The sequence below is a fragment of the Hakea prostrata genome, chromosome 8 (assembly GCF_041222555.1).
Source record: "Hakea prostrata isolate BN-2017 chromosome 8, UWA_Hpros_2, whole genome shotgun sequence".
NCBI classification, from domain to species: domain Eukaryota; kingdom Viridiplantae; phylum Streptophyta; class Magnoliopsida; order Proteales; family Proteaceae; genus Hakea; species Hakea prostrata.
In genome coordinates, this window is record NC_142607.1 from 49,398,989 (window position 1) to 49,419,224 (window position 20,236).

Below are 20,236 nucleotides of genomic sequence, written 5' to 3' on the forward strand. Positions count from 1 at the left end.
TCTTCTACTTCTAGTTTTTCTAACAATCGCAAGTGCACAAATAGCGGTGGAAAGCAGGTGTTACGGATTGGGGCCAGATTATAAGGGATTTTTGGCATGGTTTAAAGCGATCAAGGAGGGAGTAGTTTTACCATTGCTGCTGCACTAGATCTTGGCCTTGATTTGGTGAAAGATATTATGGGCAGAGGAAGTGGTGGTGGTGGTGGTTCTTCACGGTTCTAGATTTTGGGGAAATTCCTGACTTGAGTGGTTACGTTTGCAGTTTTAGTTTGAACTCTCAATAATGGCTGAAATTATTAAGAGGTATTGTTGCAGCCCTTATTTCAGCCTGAGAAAAAAGGTAAAAAATTAAAAAGAATTGCAGGATAGAAGAACAAATTCCATTGTTGCTGGTCGAAGATGCAGATTATTTATTTATTTTGGGTAGAAAGTTGAAGATGCAGATGACGTGGAAGAAGGATTGCAGCGGGAATATGGTGAACGACAAAGGGAAAGTGGGGGGTAAAATGGTCAAAGGAACATAAATGAGGCAGTACCGCAGTAGAGTACTGTTTTGGCTAGTTTTGTAAGTGAGTCAAGAACTCTTGTTCTAAGTCGTGAACAGGAAAACTAGCCTGATGATGTACAGATGTAAACGAGTTGATGCTAAGATTCCCTTCTTACATTGATAGAACATAGAAGAAAGTATTGCACCAGAGAGCTGATTACATTGATAGAAACCCACAATGGGTTTGAGTAGAAATTACAACAAACCTGAAATAGAAAACTAACCCAGCCTAGAAAATAAAATCCTTTCTAATCTAAAATGCACAGATATCTTATAACAATAAATTGACCCTTATTACCCTCCCTCAATTTTATGGTAGCTATTTAGAAGCTTGCCATCAAAGGAGAGAAAACAAGGATCAAGAAAAGAGGGCCAACTGGCATTTGAAGTTATCCAAGGCCCCCGAGTTTCCCAATGTGGGAAATTCCCAGCACTCACCCTCACATGTTACAGCTCTGTTGGGGAGACATGCGCAATATGTAGCCCCCTCTTTGGGTGGATGTGTGCAGATCATCATTACTGCATTACTGCACCACTCTAATACATTTTTACAATGAAATTTGACAAGAAGAAAGTATTGTTGCAGCAGAACTGATTACATTGCTAGAAACCTTTGATGGTTTGATTAAGAGTTACAAGGAAAAATAAACAGAAACCCAGGCTGAAACAGAACCCTGGTCTAACACAATATTATCCTTCATAAAGTAAAGCCATACATATAGATACAACGTATTGTAACTTATTACTGTATCTTTTTTCCTCTTATTAATGCAGTGCAGCTTACCTTGAATTTTACAGACACACAACTTCAGAAACTCATTCCTTGAGCAACTTCAATCTGTTCCTTCAAAGAACTATCAAGGTTCTCAACAAGATTCAATAAAAAACCATCTGCACCATGCTTGGCCAACAAAGACACTGCCACCGGAAGGTTATCATACGTTCCCAGAGGTATATTCACCTGCAATTTAAAAGCAACACACGCAAGAACAAATCCGTTACAAATATTATCCAAAAACTAGAATGCTATACACTTGTCTTCTGTTGCCGAATGGCTAGGGATACTACCTGGCAAAACCCAGAAACTCCAGCAATAGACAACAAGCTGGCTGCTCTAGCACGATAATTTTCAAGTGTAACATGCTCTGTTTGCAACTTTGGTGGAGGTCCAGGAACTGTAGGGATTGCAAGTATACCAGATTCCTACAAAATATTTCAAGGAAGCATAAAGAAAGGCATAAGTGAACAGAAGGGAGATCATAACCATCTATTTAACAAGAAATGCATATTCCAGTTTAAACAAAATTCCCCAAGAATTTTATGTACAAACCAGTGAATTACTTCTGCTGGAATAAAAGATTCACAATGGAGAGGGAGGTGTTGGACTAGGAGAAAACTGCAGCCTCAAAAAACCTTTCTTTTGTTTGAGAAACTTTCCGTCATTTTCCTTTTGTTAGAATTTTTGTTTCTGACTCTTTTCCTCGGAGGTGTACAGTACTCTCTCTGTTTATCATGTTATTATTGAAGAAGGGGAAATTGGTGGTAAAATACCCAAGGTTTAGGTTTTTTAGGGTCCAATACTAGTTCAGAAAGAGGTCAGTAATTTCTGTTATTTAACTTTCTAGACGACTACAATCAGATAAATTGTTCTACCTCCACACACAAAAAAAAAAAAAAAATCAGATAAATTGAATTCCAAAAGATAATTAATAAGAGATTAGTTACTAAAGATCTAAATTAAAGAAAATCCCAATTCCATAAGAATCGATGACAATGCCAGCTTGCTTAGCTGGTTAAAGTCATACCACCATTTTCGGGAAGCTGTATTCTGTCTCTGTACACCAACTTGTGAACTAACCCCCCCCCCCCCCCCCTGGCCACTTGCACCAAAATAAACAAATATGTTAGCATGATGCGAAGCACATCTCCCAAGTGGTTGCTTAGGATCTACCATGAAAACACAATTTTTAGCCCCCACCTCTGATATTAATTTTATCAAATCAAGAGAGGGAACCCCTATCTTGATTGCTGTGGCTCAGATTAAGCGAGCCATCCTGCTAGTTATAAATATTGATCCTTTTTAATGGGAAAATTACACTGAGAAATCAATCAGAAGAATAAAACCAATTAATAGTATAAAAATTAAATAATCGCTGTAGAAAAAGATGAACTATTTAGTTACTATATAACAGATACACCCAAGGAGAATTTATTAATTAAACAAAACAAAAATAAAGTGATGAATTAATCTGAAACATTAGAAATTCCTCAAGGAGAGAGAGTACCCCAAGCAGGTTGTTAAGAGCAGCACGGAATTCACTCCTGACCGTATGAGAAATGCCAATATTTTCAGTTGTTACCATTAGGGATTCTTGTACCCGTTCTGAGATGAATGGACCAAAATCAGGTTTGACTGAACTGATCCATTCTTCATGGTTAACTTTGAACTCATACCTACAATTCAACACGGTCATTGCATTAGAGAAATCAATATATTTATTTTTTGTTTTATTTATTGGGGTTTGGAGAGGGTTTCTTTTGACATCACAAGAGATCACAAACAGGCTTGCAGTTCTGTTCAGGATACTACCTCTGCTGCAACCTCATGGCTCTTGAAATGGCAACTAATGATGGTATATTATACTCTAGTTGATCGTTGCCTTTTCCCATAAAATGCTTCAAACTTGGAACTTTATCCTTAATGTAATCACCAAGGTTGGTTTGGCTAATGACTTGATCTAAAATAGAAAGCCAATGAAGTAAACCACTCAATCAAAATTTCATTGAAAAGAAGGCACACAGAACCATTATAAATGGGACTACGTACCATAAAATCAAGAATTTACCTCCAAACAATTTTTCAACAGACTTAAGAAGAACCTGGGTCACACGATTACTGGGAATGCTCAGAAGCTGGAAACAGTCATCTGGAACAATAATGCAACATGGTTGTACTGGTTCCACAGTAGGCAATTGCAGTAGCACACGTCCTACTTGGTTCAAAACCACAGGATCCCTTGCAAACCATCCTAGAAGATGAATGTGTCAACAAATAGAGTTGTTGGAAAAGTACCAGAGAAATTATAAACCACAACACACCCTTTCTAGAAAATAACCATCCAAGTTTTCAAACTGCAAATATGGTATGATTAGAGAAACAAGTCAAGTATATTTCCTATCTCATTTAAAGTGTATATCTCCATGACACAGCACCATAGAGAGAGCTCCTCCATATACTCCACTTCTTTTAGACACATGGACTGGTTCCTTTGGACAGACCAACCATTGATGAGCAGGACCATCAAGCATATGTAAGTTTCAGCCCCGTCTGTACAATATGACTATCATGATAGGACATCTACCCTTGCATTCTTGGTGGCACACTTCTTCAGTTTCCCAAAATAGAATATTCCAACCTATTTCCTATGCTTCATGTCTCCTCATATGGGAAAAAGCATTTACTGAAACTTGCCAGAATGACTGACGACGAATAGGATAAAAGAATCTTTGAAAGTTTTGATCTCAAACATAGCTGAAAAGTGGCAGATAGAGGCCCATTGAGAGATGCTTCTCTGGGTGGGCAATACAGTAAAACCACACCCTCATTTTAATATGAAAGGACATTCAGGCTGTTAAACATTAGAAGTTTTCTTTTTTAAGGCTAGAATTTAACCATTAGAACTGGAAAAGAAAATGATTTTGCGTCCCAAACATTCAATCCACAAAAATGCCAGCAAACTCAAATGTTTCAGAACTTGCATCCCAGCAGTTCCACTGTATGAATCTGACTTAGCCACTTTAGTTTTTAGTTATTTAATTACAGAAAGCAAAAATGCTCAAAAAAGCATGCTTCCATTCTGAGGGCAACTTATGACCAGGTAGCATTGTCAAAGTGGCAACTCCCAGGTGCCCCATTTTTACATATTTCACACTTTTAGTAATATAACTTCACTCTTTCCTTCGATAAGTTTAAGTTGTATGATTTTTGGTATAATGGTATCACTGAATACTAAAATTGTCACTGACTATAAGCAGAAGTATATTTTCCATGACACAAAAATCTAGTAAAATGCATAACATCACAGATTGATCAGAACTTTCATTGAGCCTGGAAATTTATCCTGGGATGATTAAAACAGGAGAAGAAGAAACTGAACAAAGTTAGTTGGCTCAAGGCTTGCTTCAGTTGAGGTGAGAATGTAAGTTCAGAGCAGCAGGGGATCTCATGACCCACAAGGTTATACAGTAAATATTGGTAAATAATAGAAGGATTGGACAAACCTTAGCCATGTTTTAAGGTAGTGGGTAGTGTTTTCCTAGAAATAAATTATTAAATATCACACTACCAACTTACCAACTGTATCAAAGCTCTGTGCCATAGGAACAACACCCTTGGTAGGAACAATAGCGTGTGAAGGCCGAAACCCATAAATTCCACAGAATGCTGCAGGGCCTCTTACACTCCCTCCAGTGTCAGTACCTGCCCGGAAAATGCCAATAGCCAACAGAAGCATTTGCTGAGTTCCTCCAGTACACTTAATGATAAACATTTCCAAAAAATAAAAAAAAAAATGGAGGAGAAAGAAAAAGGAAAAGGAAAAGGAAAAAGAAAAAGAAACCAATTTCTGTGAGAAAGTGAAGAAATCTCATACCTAAGGAGAAATCTACAAGCTTTGCTGCCACTGCTACAGCAGATCCACTTGAAGATCCTCCAGGCACCCGATCTGGAGCACTTGGATTAACAGGTGTTCCGTAGTGTGCATTTTCTCCAAATAAACTGTCATCATATACTTAGGAACTTCATAAAAAGAAAAATATTTGACATAAATATTCAAATGGCTCTAAATAATTATTGGCATCTACACCGCTAAGGTATATCCCCAAACACTACATTTAGGTACAATTCCTAATCATATGATAGCTGAAAATTAGAAGGATGCTGGGAAATTTTTTTTATATACTGTAAAGAACCATGCAACCAAATCAGTTTGCAAAACAACAAATTAGCAACTTTTGGGGGCTAGGATCCATTGATATGACTGCTATTAGACTGAATGTCTTTGGTGTTATTCCATTGAATTAGACAGTATAACCTGGATATCCTACATTTTTTTTGGGGTACAATATGTCATACATGAAATAAATGATGAGTCAAGTATTTGTAATCTGCATTCCAGATTATACAGCAAAATTATGACACCACCCCTCCACCCCCCCCCCCCCAAAACAAAGAAAAAATACAAAAAAAAAAAAAAGAAGAGGCATGGATAACTCAAAGTCATACGCATATTAAGTCATTTCTAATACATGTACTGGGGGCTCATCTTATGAAAGATGAGTTGCCTTGTATCAGGTGAAGAGAAGAGGGTGGTAGATAGAATGAACAGTCGACTGCCATTCTCCTGGTCCTATGGTAGTTGATACCTTATCCATGAAAGACAGAACCAAAGCCTAGAAGTGGAAACATATGAACCAAATATTCGTATCAGGAAATGTCAAAAAGTCCAATGGACATCAAATTGGTCTTTCCTAAGAGTCCAAAACGAACCTGTAAGCCATTCCATCCATAACAGTTTTTCCAACAGATGTGGCGCCAGCATTCAAGATAGATAAAACAGCGGGAGCTGTTGATACTGCGGGCAAGTGGGTCCTGGCCCAATCTGGATTACCATTTCCAGTCACGTATCCTTCAATGTCAAATCTGTTTCTCACAAAACCAAAATTTCAGACGCAGTTCACAAACTGCAATTGTCAAGACAAACAGGGACAAAAGTTACTTGAAATGTATAAAAAAAAAAGGGAAGTAGCTAAAAAGAAGTAAAGGCAGGGTTAGAAGAAAGACATGTCTTTGATGGCAAAAGTTAGGCCGTTCAGTGGGAGTTGTTGAGTAGAAGCAGTCAATGGAGGTCGTAGTATGAATTTCTCCATGAAAGCTCCGAAATCAGACTCTACCACTGCCATCTCTAGAGAGATGTTCTTTTGTTGTCAAAGACAAATTGGGCTTCCGGAGAACAGAAACAGATATTCTGTTGGAGCCTTTCTTCATCAGGGTCTACTGGTTCTTGGTTTTTATAATTGATTTCCAGAGTGAAGACATAGGAGGATTGGAAGGAAATGCTCCCAAGTATCAACTACCAACTAGATACTGGATCATGCCACCGTGGAAATTGAAGTTAAGAAGACCAATTTTGTCTAATGCTCGTGTGACAGATGGGAGGATGAAAACTTGAGTATCAAGTGCATGTCTGAAAGAAAACACAAGCCATAAAGGGTCATCATTCATTCCTTCTGCAAACATCTTATCTAGCTCTTGACTGTATATGCTTAGTCACACCTCCTTCACTATTTAGCATTATATGCTAACCTCATGACTCATGTGTGTAGGCTCATTGTTCATGAATCATGCAGGTGAGATACTTTTGTCTTTTTTTTTTTCTTTTTTTTTCTGGGATAAAGAAACAAAGTATATTAAACTGGGAAGGTCAAATTTTACAAGCATTCCTTTTGGGAACCAACAGATTATCTATTCCGTTTATTAACCAAGTATAAACTGTTTCAAGTACTGAAGAGTTACAGCATCCAAAAGACCAAAAAAAGATACATCAGGTAGAGTCTGTGCCAAGTACAACACAACAAGAACTAGATAGTAAGCCCGGCACAGCAGCCTCAAGGCTTTGGAAGCAGAACAGCAAGCATGCTAGATTTAGACCAGATATTAGATAGGGACACTCCCATGCCAGATACTTTTGTCTTCTCCAGCACACTTCAATTTAATAAAAAATGAAATCTGGTTCCACTCACTTCAATTCCATTAGGTATGTGTTTGGCACTCAGCTTTAATCCGATGGGTTCTCTTTATAATTGGCCATTTTAGTGGGACATATGGGTGGTAAGAGAACTTACTTTGAGTCCCATTTTTGAGTCAGCTTCTTTCATAATGAACAAAATATAGCATTATATTTTGCTCTGTGAGAGAGTAGGGTAAAGAACCTAATACAGTGAGAGGCCATGGATGAGAGACCCAAGTAGAGAGACTACCCTACCATCTTCTTCCCTACTTCAATTTATTTTTCAAATCTTATTATATTGTTCTAGAATTTCTTGCAAATATGAAAATTTATCAAAGTATTTACTGTTACTGGACCTGAAGTTTGTGATCCTCTTGTGGATTGGTTATCACTTGTTACCGGTCTATTTATTTGGTATCAAAACCATGAAGGGATGCCAAATGGAGTCAACAACTGCTGAACTGTAGTTCCCATTGAAGAATGATTTTTGACTGGACATATCTACCAAACACGTGAACGGGTGTATTTTTCTCCAAGCAAGGGAGAATTGATGGAGATAAATGACATTATATTCTACAACTAGACTTGGTAAAAGAGAGAGAACCAGGTTGCGTTTCAGCCAAAAACTCTCTTTTCAGCAGGGTTTCTCAATAGGATTTCACAGATAGGACCACCACAGGTTTTTGAAGAACAGAAGAGTATGAGACAGGGATTGATTCAAATAACAGGGATCTATAAGTAAAGCCAGAATAAGAACAGGCAAAAGGGAAGAAATAAAGAAAGAAGAAAGAACATAAGACTGAAAGGAGATAGGAAGGACAACCATGATCTTACCAGCATGAGAGTGAGATTCAAAATCACAAGGAAGGAGAGGAAAGCCAACAAGCTTCAATTAGGTAACACATGCACACTCCAAAAGTAAAATAAAAAAAATAAAAAGCATTCAGTTTCATTGAACTTTAACCTCCAGCAGGTGGTTACATGAATCATGGTAGAAGATCTCGCTCTCGAGCGAGATCTCGCCACCTTGAAAAACCTTGGCGTCAACTTGGTGGCCCATCTCGGTGGGTTTTAGTGTCCCAAGTGGGCTGAAACTTGGTATTTAGCCTATTTAAAGCCTTTTGAACACATTGGTGGCCTTGGATTTGTCAGAAAACAACCCTAAGTATGATTTCTAAGTCTACCCATAGTGTGAGACTGAAATGTTGTAGGATTAAAGAATGCAAGGTTATACAACATGTAATATAGAACCTTTAAGCAAGGTTTAAAGTATCCCACGATAGACGATATCATGCGATACTAGCTGATACGTATCCATATTTGACCCAACCGATACGATACATCTCGATATGTCTCTCCATTGAATTACACTAAAATACATTAGCTAAAGCGATACAATACTCGATACAGGACAATATGTCTCTTAAAATCACATGACCGATACAATACTCGATACCAATACTTTAAACCTTGCCTTTAAGGCATATAAATGAAAAGCAAGTGTATCAAATAACCTAAATTTCATCAAAATTCCATCCATATGAGTATTACAATCTCAATTTTCAAGAATAGAATAATAAAAGTATACAACCATTAGAAGTTCTATATAAGTCATTAAATCATAAGTTTATAAGACAAGCAGAGAATGATTGATCTTCCTTTGATGTTGTAGATGTGCTAAGAGTAGTTGCAAGTGAAAATCTAGCTGAAATCCGCAAAAAAAAGGGTGAAAATTGAGAGTTCCAATGAGATATGGCGAGATCCAGGGAGAGATATAGCGAGATATGGCAAGATATAGCGAGATATCCCAACTCTCTGCTCTCGATCTCCATCTCGTCTCGCTTCATTGAAAAAGCAAGATATCTCGTGAGATCTCCCACCATGACATGAATATCTACATGGATAAAGCACCTAATTACATTCTAAAACAAAGTTTGAACCCAAATAGGAATTCAACACTAAAACAAAAACTCCTACTTATCCCCTACCATACCTTAGTGGACCAAAAGCCCAGTTCAAGTCTACTTCACCTTCATCTGAATTTCCAGCAACCATATCTAGGCGGCTGTTGCATTTTTTGAGTAAAGAATCTTTCAACATGGTCCATAGGTGATGAAATTTCCTAAGCATCACTTACCTATTGGAAATCCCATCATTGGTAAGTTCCAGTTCATTAATGGCCAGAAAACTGGCTCAAGGATAGACAATGGCATGAGAATCATATTCTTGAGACAGAGATTTCTATTTTTTGGGTTTTCTTGGCCTAGGTTGTAGTATCTTTTGAACTTTCTTGACCAGGAAAAAAAATAAAAACTTCCTTATCATTCAAACTTGAACTCTCACATTTCCTGCTTTGTTTTCTGATTAAATTTTCAACCTGTTTCCAGATTTATTCTCTTCTTTATGTCTACGGAGTAACTTTCTGGTAGTGCTAATGGACGAGGACCCTATGAGAGATTAAGTACCTTTGCAGCTAATCTGTCACTATTAGTAAACACCCCCACCCCAAAAAAGAAAACGGAGAAAAAAGGCAAGAGCAACTGAGCTTGCTATCTCATGAAACAATGCACCATCACCAAAAACAAAGCAAGAACACCTTAAAGAATGACGAGTTAAGAAGCAACGCTAAGAAATTTGAAAGAGAGTATTGCATCCTAATTACATTTCTGGAGACCTTTACTGGGGACAAAAAAAAAAAACCATCAATCACTTCATAATCTCAAACACATTATCACAGATGAGGCCCCCCCGGGGGGGCGTAAGTTAGCTACCTGAAGAAAGTACAATGAGGAGCAGGTAAGCTCTTCGTAAAGAGGTTCAACTCAAAAGCTGTTGTTAAGTGGATAGATCCACTAGTACATGAAAGGAATCCAAGGTCCCACAATGATGTCCCATTGTTCTCCAATACAGGATCATTCACAACACTTCCACCACGCATCACCCACCTATCTTGATCGCGGTACAAATGACATGTGTCCACTTTTTGGGTGGAAGTACATGGATTATCATTAATGGTCAGCCTGGTGGCTCTTATACAATGGAATTTCAGGAAGATAGAAATGCAGCAACAGAACCATTTACATTGCTATAAACACTTAAAATGGTGAAATAGAAGTTGCAATGAGAACAGAAATAGGAACTCATATAAAAACAGCATTATTCTTCTCAGTCTAAAACCCTTACATATCAACAGGACAATCAATTGTCCTTTCTTATTGTTTTCTTACATCTTACAGATTTGCTGCTTACCTTGAATAGTACAAAATATTCAACTTCAGACACTCATTCCCTCTGCAATTTGAATCTGTTCCTTCAAAGAATCATGAAGGTTCTCAACAAGATTCAACAAAAAACGATCTGCACCATGCTTGGCCACCAGAGATACTGAAACCGGAAGATTATCATAGGTTCCCAAAGGTATACTCACCTGCAGTTCAGAAGTAATGCATCAGCGCCCACATCTATAACAAACATGTCCCCAATAACTTGGACGTCATACAATAAGCCAACACTGTTAAATGGCAGGGCTAAGACAGACTACCTGACAAAATCCAGCAACTCCAGCAACAGAAAGCAAACTGAATGCTCTAGCCCGATACTTTTCAAGTGTAACAGCGTCCGTTTGCAATTTAAATGGAGGCTGGGGAACTGTAGGAATAGCTAGGACACCAAAATCCTACAAAATCATGTATAGTAAATGCATCAAGAAATGAGAAAGGCAGTACCGCAGAGGAGTCAGATCATGGGCAGAAAATTCTTAGAAATTACTGCTTCAATTTTCTTGTGAGAGTGTGAAAATTGTAAGTTCAGAGCAGCAGATGGAGTCATGGCTAAGCATAATTTATTCAATAATTCATGTACAAACATGTGGATTGAGCAGCAGACTTATCTCTCATTTTGAGCAACGCATACAGCACCAAACCAGAATCTTGTAGTGGATACTTCTATTAGGCTGGATTTAATGGTTCCACAGCTTTTTTTTGGTTAGGGGTGTGTGTGTGTTTGGATTGAGCTTATTGTTTGGAGAAAACTGCAGCCACAAAGAAGTTTTCTTCTGTTTGATAGACTTTTCCTTATTTTCCTGTTGCTCGATTTCTTGTCTCTCACTTTCCTCTCAAGAAGTGCACCAGTCTCTGCCTTTACTTATTTTTCCCCATTGACCCTTGACCAAAAAGGGTAAATTTTGGTGGAAAAAAAATCTTAGGTTTAGGTTCTTTATCAAATCACTAGATCAGGGAAAAGTTCAGTAATTTCGATAAAGTTCAGTAATTTTTATTATTGATGGAAATTATGGAACAAATATAATCAAATACATTGAATTCCAAAAATAACAATAAGAATTCAACTATTTAAGACTTCTTCTGAGACTGAAATATAGAAAATACAAATTTTCAGAAGAAATCATAAAAATGCCAACTTGCTTAGGAGGAAAAATCAGTGTCATTTACAGGATGTCAGATTGAATTAATTCCAGACACCAACTTGTAATCTTACCACTAACCACAACTCTTTGGCCCCCTCTTTACCCACCAAGATAAAATAGATTAACATATTTTTCATCTTATTATATCTAGGAAGGTAGGAGTTGCACCAAATACAACGAGGTACAGCTTATCTGGCACCCAGAAAACACAGGTAGCCACCACCTCTGATACTCATTTTTCAAATTCAGACCAAATAAGAGTTCAACATGGCAAGGGAAGGTCCTCTTTTTTTGGTATTTCAATCTAGAAACTCACAATATCATGGACAAATGATTAACATGAGACCCAAGGTTCAAATATGAAGCCAATATACAAGGTAACCTATCCACCCAATAGTCTTGATTAGTCACATCCATGAGGCTCAGACTGAGTTGCCTAACCCCACTAAGGTTATAAAGATTGAAGTGCATATTGCTTATTTCCTTGTGAGAAAAATTGCAATAAGAAATCAATGAACAAAATCAAAAGCATTTTTTTTGGTTGAAAATGAACAAAAATTCTAGAAAACATAACCTATTTTAGTTAATTCGAGAACAATTCCACCAAACAAAACAAGAAAGATGGGATGATGAATGTCAATCCAAACAACAACAACAACAACAACAACAACAACAATAAGCCTTGTCCCAACTAAATGGGGTCGGCTACATGGATTCTTGCCTTCCAATCAGTTTTGTTTGAGGCCATGCTAGATACAAGGCCTAAGCTATGTATATCATTTCTCACCACTTCTCTATCGTAGGTCTACCCCTAACTCTTCTAGTTCCTTCAATCTGGATTATATCACTTTTTTGTACAGGGGCATTTATAGGTCTCCATTGAACATGGTTGTGCCATCTCAAACGACTTTTCCAAAGCTTATCACTTATGGGAGAAACTTCCAGACCCACTCTAATATGATCATTCCTTATCTTATCCTTCCTAGTTTTGCCACTCATCCATCTTAGCATCCTCATTCTTGTTACACTGAGTTTATCTATATGATTCTTTTAACAGTCCAACATTTTGCACCATATGTCATAGCTGGTCGAATGACGATCTAATAGAATTTTCCTTTAAGCTTTAATGGAATACATCGATCACACAAAACCCCAAACTCACCTCTCCACTTCATCCACCCTATTTTAATTTTTTGGGAAACATCATCTTCTACATCACCTCTTTTATTTATGATTGAACCTAGGTACCTAAAATAATCACTCCAAGGAATCTCCTTATCATCAAGTTTCACCACCTCATCGTCTGCTTGATCATGACTAAAGTTACAAAACTAGATATTATATCTTTGTTCTACTTAATTTAAAGCCATTCCAAAGCTACTCTCCATGATTCTAACTTGGCATTAATCCCCCCTTAAGTCTCATCTATCAACACAATATCATCAGCAAAAAGCATACACCAAGGGACCTTGTCTTGAATGTCTTTGGTTAATTCATCCATTACAAGTGCAAATAAATATGGGCTTAAAATTGATCCTTGATGCAGCCCAACTGTAATTGGTAATTCATTACTTTGTCCCCCCACTGTTCTTACACTTGTCACTGAACCATCATACATATCCTTAACTATGTCTAGATATTTACTTGCAACACTTCTTTTCTCTAGTACTTGCCAAATTAACGCTCTAGGAACTCTATGATGAGTTTTTTCTAGGTCAATAAATACCATATGAAAGTCTTTCCTACACTCTCTATACATTTCCATAAGTCTCCTAATTAGGTAAATAGCTTACATTGTAGATTTTCCAGGCATAAACCATGAATGTCAATCCAAAGCATTAGAAAAATTCCCAAGGAATATCTGCATTTTCACAAGCGGTGAGTCAGTGTGCACATGCAGGGGTCTCCATCTCTTTTTTATGGTGGATGTTGTGAGTGTGTGTGTGTGTGTGTGTGTGTGTGTGAGAGAGAGAGAGAGAGAGAGAGAGAGAGAGAGAGAGAGACAATACCCCAAGTAGGTCAGTAAGAGCAGCACGATGTTCACTCCTGATTTTGTGACAGATCTCAATGTTTTCACTTGTTATCCCAAGGGCAATCTGTACCCGTTCTGATGTGCCTGGACCTAGTTTAGGTTTAACTGAACTGAGCCATTTCTCATGGTTATTTTTGAACTCATACCTGCAATCCAAACATGATAATGCATCCCAAAGAAATTAATATGGATATTTATTTTACTATAATAGTTTTTAATCAGGGCGCCGGAGGGGGGGTCCGACTGTAGGGAAAGAAAAACCTACCTTTTACATTGCAGAAATCAAGACAGTATCGTAGTTATGTTCAAGATACTTACATCTGAAGTAATCTCATGGAACTGGATAGATCCATCAATGAAGGTATATTAGACTCCAGTTGGTCATTGGCTTCACCCAGAAAACGCTTTAAACTTGGAACATTCTCCTTAACATAGTCACCGAGCTTTATATGCCTGAGAATTTGACCTACAATAAAAAGATGATGAAGTAAATCATCACTCGACTAAAATCCCATTGAGATGAATGCAGGCAGAAAGGACTCGATAGACATGATAAGATTTACCTCCAAACAGCTTTTCAAAAGACTTAAGAAGAACCTGGGTCACACGATTGCTAGGAATGCTCACAAGTTGGAAACAATCATCTGGAACAACAAGGTGACTTGGTTGTGCAGATTCCACATTAGGCAATGGCAGTAACACACGCCCTACTCGATTCAACACCACAGGATCCCTTGCAAACCATCCTAGATGAAAGATATGTCAACCAAATAGTGTTGCAGTCAAAAGGACCCAAGATAAATAGTAAACCATAACACATCCTCTCTGCTACAAGGAGACTTCCATTCAAGGTTGCACACCAGACTGCAGCACTATATAATTTAAAGAAACAAGCCAAACATCTTCCCCATCTCATTTAAAGGTCCTACATACATTTCACTCTTTTTTGAGCCACAAGGAGCACTTCTTTGGTCAGAACAACTGTTGGATGGAGCCCTATCCTTAACATATCTGTGCTGTATGATCTCTCATGATAGGTATTCAGAAGTTGACTTAAGTCAGCCAAAGTTGAATTCCCAACCAATTTTTGAAGCTTCTCCAGATAAAAAGTACAGGAAACTATGCTCTTATTCAGAAAAAGGGATCATCTGAGTTATTAACTATGAACAGAGGATGAGCATCATTAGCTCCAGGGAGACATGGTTCCTAAAAAAAAAACCCCTTAAAAAAAAAAAAAAAAAAAAACTTCTTCAGGGTATGTGACACCATAGGTTTACATTTTGTAAACGTCCTCCGGGGCCAGACAGCGGAAGGCAACTATGTCTAGGCACTTTATAGGAGGCCTTTGTATCCCCAAAAACAGAAAAGAAAACTTTATTCTTCATGAAATAGAAATGTTGCTATTTACTACTCTATAGATTTACAAATTATTGAAAACTGTTTCCAACATCTTACTGGGTAATGCACAACCAGACAGCAGTGTCAAAGTTGCAACAGGCAAGGCCGGACGGCGGGGGAGGCCTCCGCCCGCAAAACGAAAAAAAAAAAAACCAAGCTTGAACCGCTTCCAACACACGGGAAGAAAAACAGACGCAGGTCTGAGTTGCATGTTGTACTCTGATGCTTTAGATTGTAACCTTTTCTTCTTTGATAAGTTTTGAAATGTATAAATATCATAACATGGTATCATTGGTACAGAACTTTGTCAAATGAAATATATTTAGAAGTACGTTTTCATGACATATAAAAATGGTAGAATTCATGGTAGTCATGTACTACCAGTACCATATCAAGTAAATTTTAGCATAGACGTCACTGATCTTGGGATTTGCAATGGAATGATGAAACAGGATTTGCATGGATAAACAAAATTAGTTGGCTTAAGGCTGCCAACAGAGGGGCCAAAATCCCACCTAATGTACCAAATTTCAGGAAATAGACCATTTCGGTGGCCAAAACTCATAAACTTCAATTCTTGCCTAGTTAAGCATGTTTACAAATTTTGTGATCATTTTCTTTTTCAGTTAATTCCAGTCCCTAGATTGCTAGTTTATAACATAAAACACAGGCTTTAGTTGGATACCACTTTTTCTGGCAGTTCAATTTGTAATGCAAGAAATAAAATGGTGCCACTATCTCTCACATTTGGATGGAGCAGAATCTCAGAAGATGGACTTCCAACTCCCACTCCGTTGTCTTGATTTTGAAAACATCTTCTTTGATGTCAGCTCTAGCTTGATGATGCAGTTTCAACACCAAAATAGGGTTCACAGAGTTGCTAAGCAGCACCAAGAGACTACTGCCTAGCAGTAGTGGTAGTATTAGAAGTATTTTCTGTATAAAGCCCTTCTAATTCTCAGTTTAGGATATAGCTTGTAATTCGTCCAACTTAAGTCAAGGTCAAAACTCTTTACAGTTTGTTTATTTAGTCAATTATTAGTTTGTATGGTCTCCATGAATCAGAGGTCCTAGTCGAGTTTAAGTGTCCAATTTCTACCTAAGATAAGAGTCCTAGTCCAGTAGGTTCAAGTCCTATTCTATGGAGGGAGCACATTGTAAGGCTGATTAGCAATCTACAAATACACCCCCCCCCCCCAAAAAAAAAAAACCAGTTGACGGGATTAAGTTTGCTAGTTGCTTGTTGCTTGTCAATTTGCAGCTTCTCTGAGATTTGTCTAATCAAAGTCTATGATAAGACTGGTACCATAGTGGAGAATATCCAAGATGCCAGGGATCCTTGGTGAGTAATCCACGGTGTTTTTTCAAGGTTCTTGGTGGTTAAAGTCCAAATCCTACTGTGGCTGTGGATTCAGCCTACACTTTTCATCAAATCCATATCCACACATGAAGACAAGGCTCTACAGCAGGTACCCATCCCCACCATTTCCTTTTTTTCATTTCTTGAACCCTAACACCCCCCCCCCCAACCAGACCACTTCCTCTCCACACACACACACACACACACACACACAAAAAGAAAAAGATGAAAAAAGAACAGAACTAGATCTCCCTAATCAGCCACCAGAATCTGACCTTACTTCATTCACAGCCTCGTCCATCACAAACTTGACCTCTGATCCTATCTTCACCCCTTTCTGATCCTCCTAACCCTAGAAACCAGCAACTTGTCGAATATTATGAAACCTTATTAACAAGGAAATCTAATATCTCCTAATCTAACCATCCAAACCCAACCAAACTTGAAGGACACCTCCAATACCATCATATCCATTCTCAGAATACAGTTTCATCCAATTCTCACACCTAAGAACCCAGTTCCCAACCTCAAGGTTTTCCCTCCGTGTGACACATATCTCAAACCCTAAACCCAAATTTGTACAAATTCAAACTTCACTCCCCAAACCATCACAAACTCTAACATACTATTTGTTTGATGGAATAGAATTGGGTGGGAGAAAAGGGTTGGAAGAAAGGAAGCTTTTCCATTGAACACCAAAATCTAGGTTTGTTTATTTAGCTGGGGTGAAATAATAGAGAGACAAACCTCCATGATTTAGGGGAAACGTCAACTTACATGGCAAAGCAACTTTTCTCATTCCACTCTTCTTCAAAGTCCCATCACTTTAGATAGGACTTCGAGGAAACAAGAGGGAAATGGAAAATAAATATTATTTTATTTAACATGGAACCTGCATTTTCAACTTTTCCATAAAATTCTTCCCTTTCCTATTCTGCCACCCCACCCCACTACTAGTGGGTCCAGCTCTTTTATCTTTCCCGTCCCTTTTTCTCTTGTAGACAAATGGTCTGTAAGCATTTCAACTAGAGCCAAAGCCCTAGGGCCCCATTTGAGATCACTCTGTAGAAACATCCCACACATCATAACCAAACTACCCCAAAGCCAACCCCTTTAGCAAATGGAGCTGTTTTTGTTACAAGATCCAGGTATATTTGAACTCCATTCAATTGAGCTGCATCATTTAATATACACCCCTATGATATCCTAAGATCTATTTGTATCTATTTTACAATCTTTTGGCCCCACCTTCCTATGGCTTGAGGCTTATGTGGCTCTCCCATGCCCCAAAAACATCTCCTCCAAATTGTTGGTAATGAAACTTTTATTCACCAAAAACCATAAAAAAAAAAAAAAAAAGAAAAAAAAGAAATTATGGAAAAATTTCAGGATCTCTTTCTTAAAGTTTAAATGCACGTATTTCTTTTCAATTTTATCATGGGACCTTAGATGAGTAAGAGATGAGTGAAGCTTCAGTGACTTATAAAAGAATGTGCATCTCAACTTTTTTACCAAAATTTTGAGGTTTCAATTATTTTGAAGAATTACAATATTCTTTGCATTCGGGATCATTACAAGCCCATTAGAAGTGAAATATTTAACCGACTTTTCAACATTCAGTCAAAATTTCAAACCATGATATTGGCTAAATTATAAGTTCAGAATAGGTGGGGAATCTCATGGGTCATGGCCTTATAGTTATAATAATGTTATTAAATAACATCAGGATTTAAGTAAACATGCTTCGACATAGACCGTGAAAGCGTTTCTGAAAAATATATCACAAAAAAAAGTATACATAACAGGAAAAAAAGATTGAAAACCGTATTAGCAACTCACCAACTGTATCAAAACTTTGTGAATTAGGAGCAACACCACTAATGGGAACAACACCATGGGAAGGCCGAATCCCGTAAATTCCACAGTATGCTGCAGGGGCTCTTACACTTCCTCCAGTGTCAGTGCCTGGAAGGGAAACGCCAATAGTCAAAAGAAGGGTTTGTATGAGAACCTCCATCACAACTAATGATGGCAAATTCGGGGGACGAAAAAAACAAGATGATAATATCTCAAGGGAGTGAATGTTTCGGACCTAAGGAGAAATCTACAAGGTTCCCTGCCACCGCTGCAGCAGACCCACTTGAAGATCCTCCAGGAATCCGATCTGGGAAAGAAGGATTAACAGGTGTTCCGTAATGTATGTTTTCCCCATTGAGACTGCAATCAAAAACTCAAGAACTTCAAAAAAGGCAAAAAAAAATATTTAACATAAAACATGAACAGCTCTTCATCCCGGAAATTATTCAAACAAAAAAATTAAATGGAACATACCTGTAGGCTAATTCATCTAGGACGGTTTTACCAACAGATGTGGCACCAGCATTCAGGAGAGCTGTAACGACGGGAGCAGTTGATACAGCAGCCGAGTGGGTCTTGGCCCAATCCGGGTGACCAAATCCAGTCACATATCCTTCAACATCAAATCTGTTCCCACAAACCCAAAATTTCAAGACCAGTTCAGAAATTGCAAATAAACAGACTAAGTTGAAGAAAAATGAAAAAAGTCAAAAGAAGTAAACGGAAGGGAGAAAAGAGTTGACATGTCTTTGATGGCGAAAGTAAGGCCTTGGAGTTCAGTAGAAGCAGTTGGTGGAGGACTTAGTACGAATTTCTCCATGAAAGCTCCAAACTCTGCTTTTGCTGCTGCCATCTCTAGTGAGCAATTCAAGTATTTCTCTCACTCTATATCTCACAGTTCGGAATTCAGATTAAAGATTTGATCTTTTGCTAGTTTTTATAGGTCATTTCCTTTCCTTTCAGTGTCAGCCCAGATACCAGAGAATGGCAAGAAACGCGCGCTAGTGCCAACTGGGATTCTGGACTGTAGCATCAACGGTAAAATAAATGGAAAGACCATTTTAGGCTTGTGAATCTGTAATACAGGTCCCTGCAGGCATGCAGCATGCTCGGTTTCGTCTGGGTATTTTTGTCATCAAACTTTCTAACATGAATTTGTCTGGTTCGTATCATGAGATCAACGAAGCAACCTACGGATTAATCCAAAATTTGATCCTCGTTCTTGGCCTTCCTGAAGAGCCATCAGAATTTTTTTAATGTAAGTAGAAGAAAGAGATTCAATATTCTCCCTCTTCAATGTGAATATAAGAAGAAGAAAACAAGAAAGGATTTCATTTGGGTCTTCTTCAGGTTTGATTCAACTCATTTTTGGCTAAATAAAATGACATGCATTTGCTTCCTTATCTAAAAGAATCAATTAATGACATATTGATATCTTTATGAAAAATTATGAAGATATTTTGATTATAAAAATGATAGCATGACTTTAACTAGATTTCTCTCTTAAATATCACAGAGGGAAGCAAGTATAAAAAGTCAAAAAGTCAGTTTCTTTATACTAAAAATCACTTGGACAAAACTTTCAAGTCAAAAAAAAAAAAAAAAGAACAAGAAGACAGGATCATAGAATAGACCTCAAAAGAGAATTCCATCAAGTCTTGAGGTTTAAGGGTAAGAGATTGAACATAAGAAGAAGAAGAAGAAAAAAAGACAAAAAAAAGATTCCATTTGAATCTTCTTGAGGTTTGATTCAACTCATTCTCCGATTCTTTATCTAAAGAATCAATTAACAAGATATTGGTATTCTTATGGCCAAAATACTTGATATTGG

The 20,236-nt window shown here is 37.7% G+C and overlaps 2 protein-coding genes across 3 annotated transcripts; both read right to left on the reverse strand.

Moving 5' to 3' along the window:
• Nucleotides 1-138: 138 nt before the first annotated feature.
• Nucleotides 139-10,668, reverse strand: LOC149008398 (amidase 1-like). Of its 2 annotated transcripts, none has more exons than XM_089166330.1 (9): nucleotides 10,585-10,668; nucleotides 6,096-6,248; nucleotides 5,200-5,324; nucleotides 4,902-5,027; nucleotides 3,394-3,576; nucleotides 3,138-3,285; nucleotides 2,833-3,001; nucleotides 1,616-1,750; nucleotides 139-1,508 (listed from the first exon to the last, which is right to left on the reverse strand). In XM_089166330.1, the coding sequence occupies exons 2-9, from the start codon at nucleotides 6,113-6,115 to the stop codon at nucleotides 1,356-1,358; spliced, it is 1,059 nt and encodes a 352-aa protein (XP_089022456.1). In that variant the 5' UTR covers nucleotides 6,116-6,248; nucleotides 10,585-10,668; the 3' UTR covers nucleotides 139-1,355. The 2 variants fall into 2 exon arrangements, with proteins under 2 accessions (XP_089022456.1, XP_089022458.1); XM_089166332.1 differs by lacking the exon at nucleotides 10,585-10,668 and adding an exon at nucleotides 6,390-7,305.
• On the reverse strand, nucleotides 10,133-19,618 carry LOC149008399 (amidase 1-like). Its single transcript, XM_089166329.1, has 9 exons — nucleotides 19,149-19,618; nucleotides 18,880-19,032; nucleotides 18,641-18,765; nucleotides 18,388-18,513; nucleotides 14,354-14,536; nucleotides 14,109-14,256; nucleotides 13,768-13,936; nucleotides 10,877-11,011; nucleotides 10,133-10,762 (listed from the first exon to the last, which is right to left on the reverse strand). Exons 1-9 carry the CDS (start codon nucleotides 19,256-19,258, stop codon nucleotides 10,610-10,612), a joined length of 1,302 nt encoding a protein of 433 aa, XP_089022455.1. The 5' UTR covers nucleotides 19,259-19,618; the 3' UTR covers nucleotides 10,133-10,609.
• Nucleotides 19,619-20,236: the final 618 nt, after the last annotated feature.

Coding starts and splice junctions, on each gene's coding strand:
- LOC149008398 (XM_089166332.1), bottom strand. CDS start 6,508: ATGGCAGTGGTAGAGTCTGATTTCGGAGCTTTCATGGAGAAATTCATA. Junction 6,249..6,389: donor ACTTTTGCCATCAAAGACAT/GTCTTTCTTCTA, acceptor TGTGAGAAACAG/ATTTGACATTGAAGGATACG. Junction 3,577..4,901: donor ACAGAGCTTTGATACAGTTG/GTAAGTTGGTAG, acceptor TTCATCTTCTAG/GATGGTTTGCAAGGGATCCT.
- LOC149008399 (XM_089166329.1), bottom strand. CDS start 19,258: ATGGCAGCAGCAAAAGCAGAGTTTGGAGCTTTCATGGAGAAATTCGTA. Junction 19,033..19,148: donor ACTTTCGCCATCAAAGACAT/GTCAACTCTTTT, acceptor TTGTGGGAACAG/ATTTGATGTTGAAGGATATG. Junction 14,257..14,353: donor TTTTGAAAAGCTGTTTGGAG/GTAAATCTTATC, acceptor TTTTTATTGTAG/GTCAAATTCTCAGGCATATA.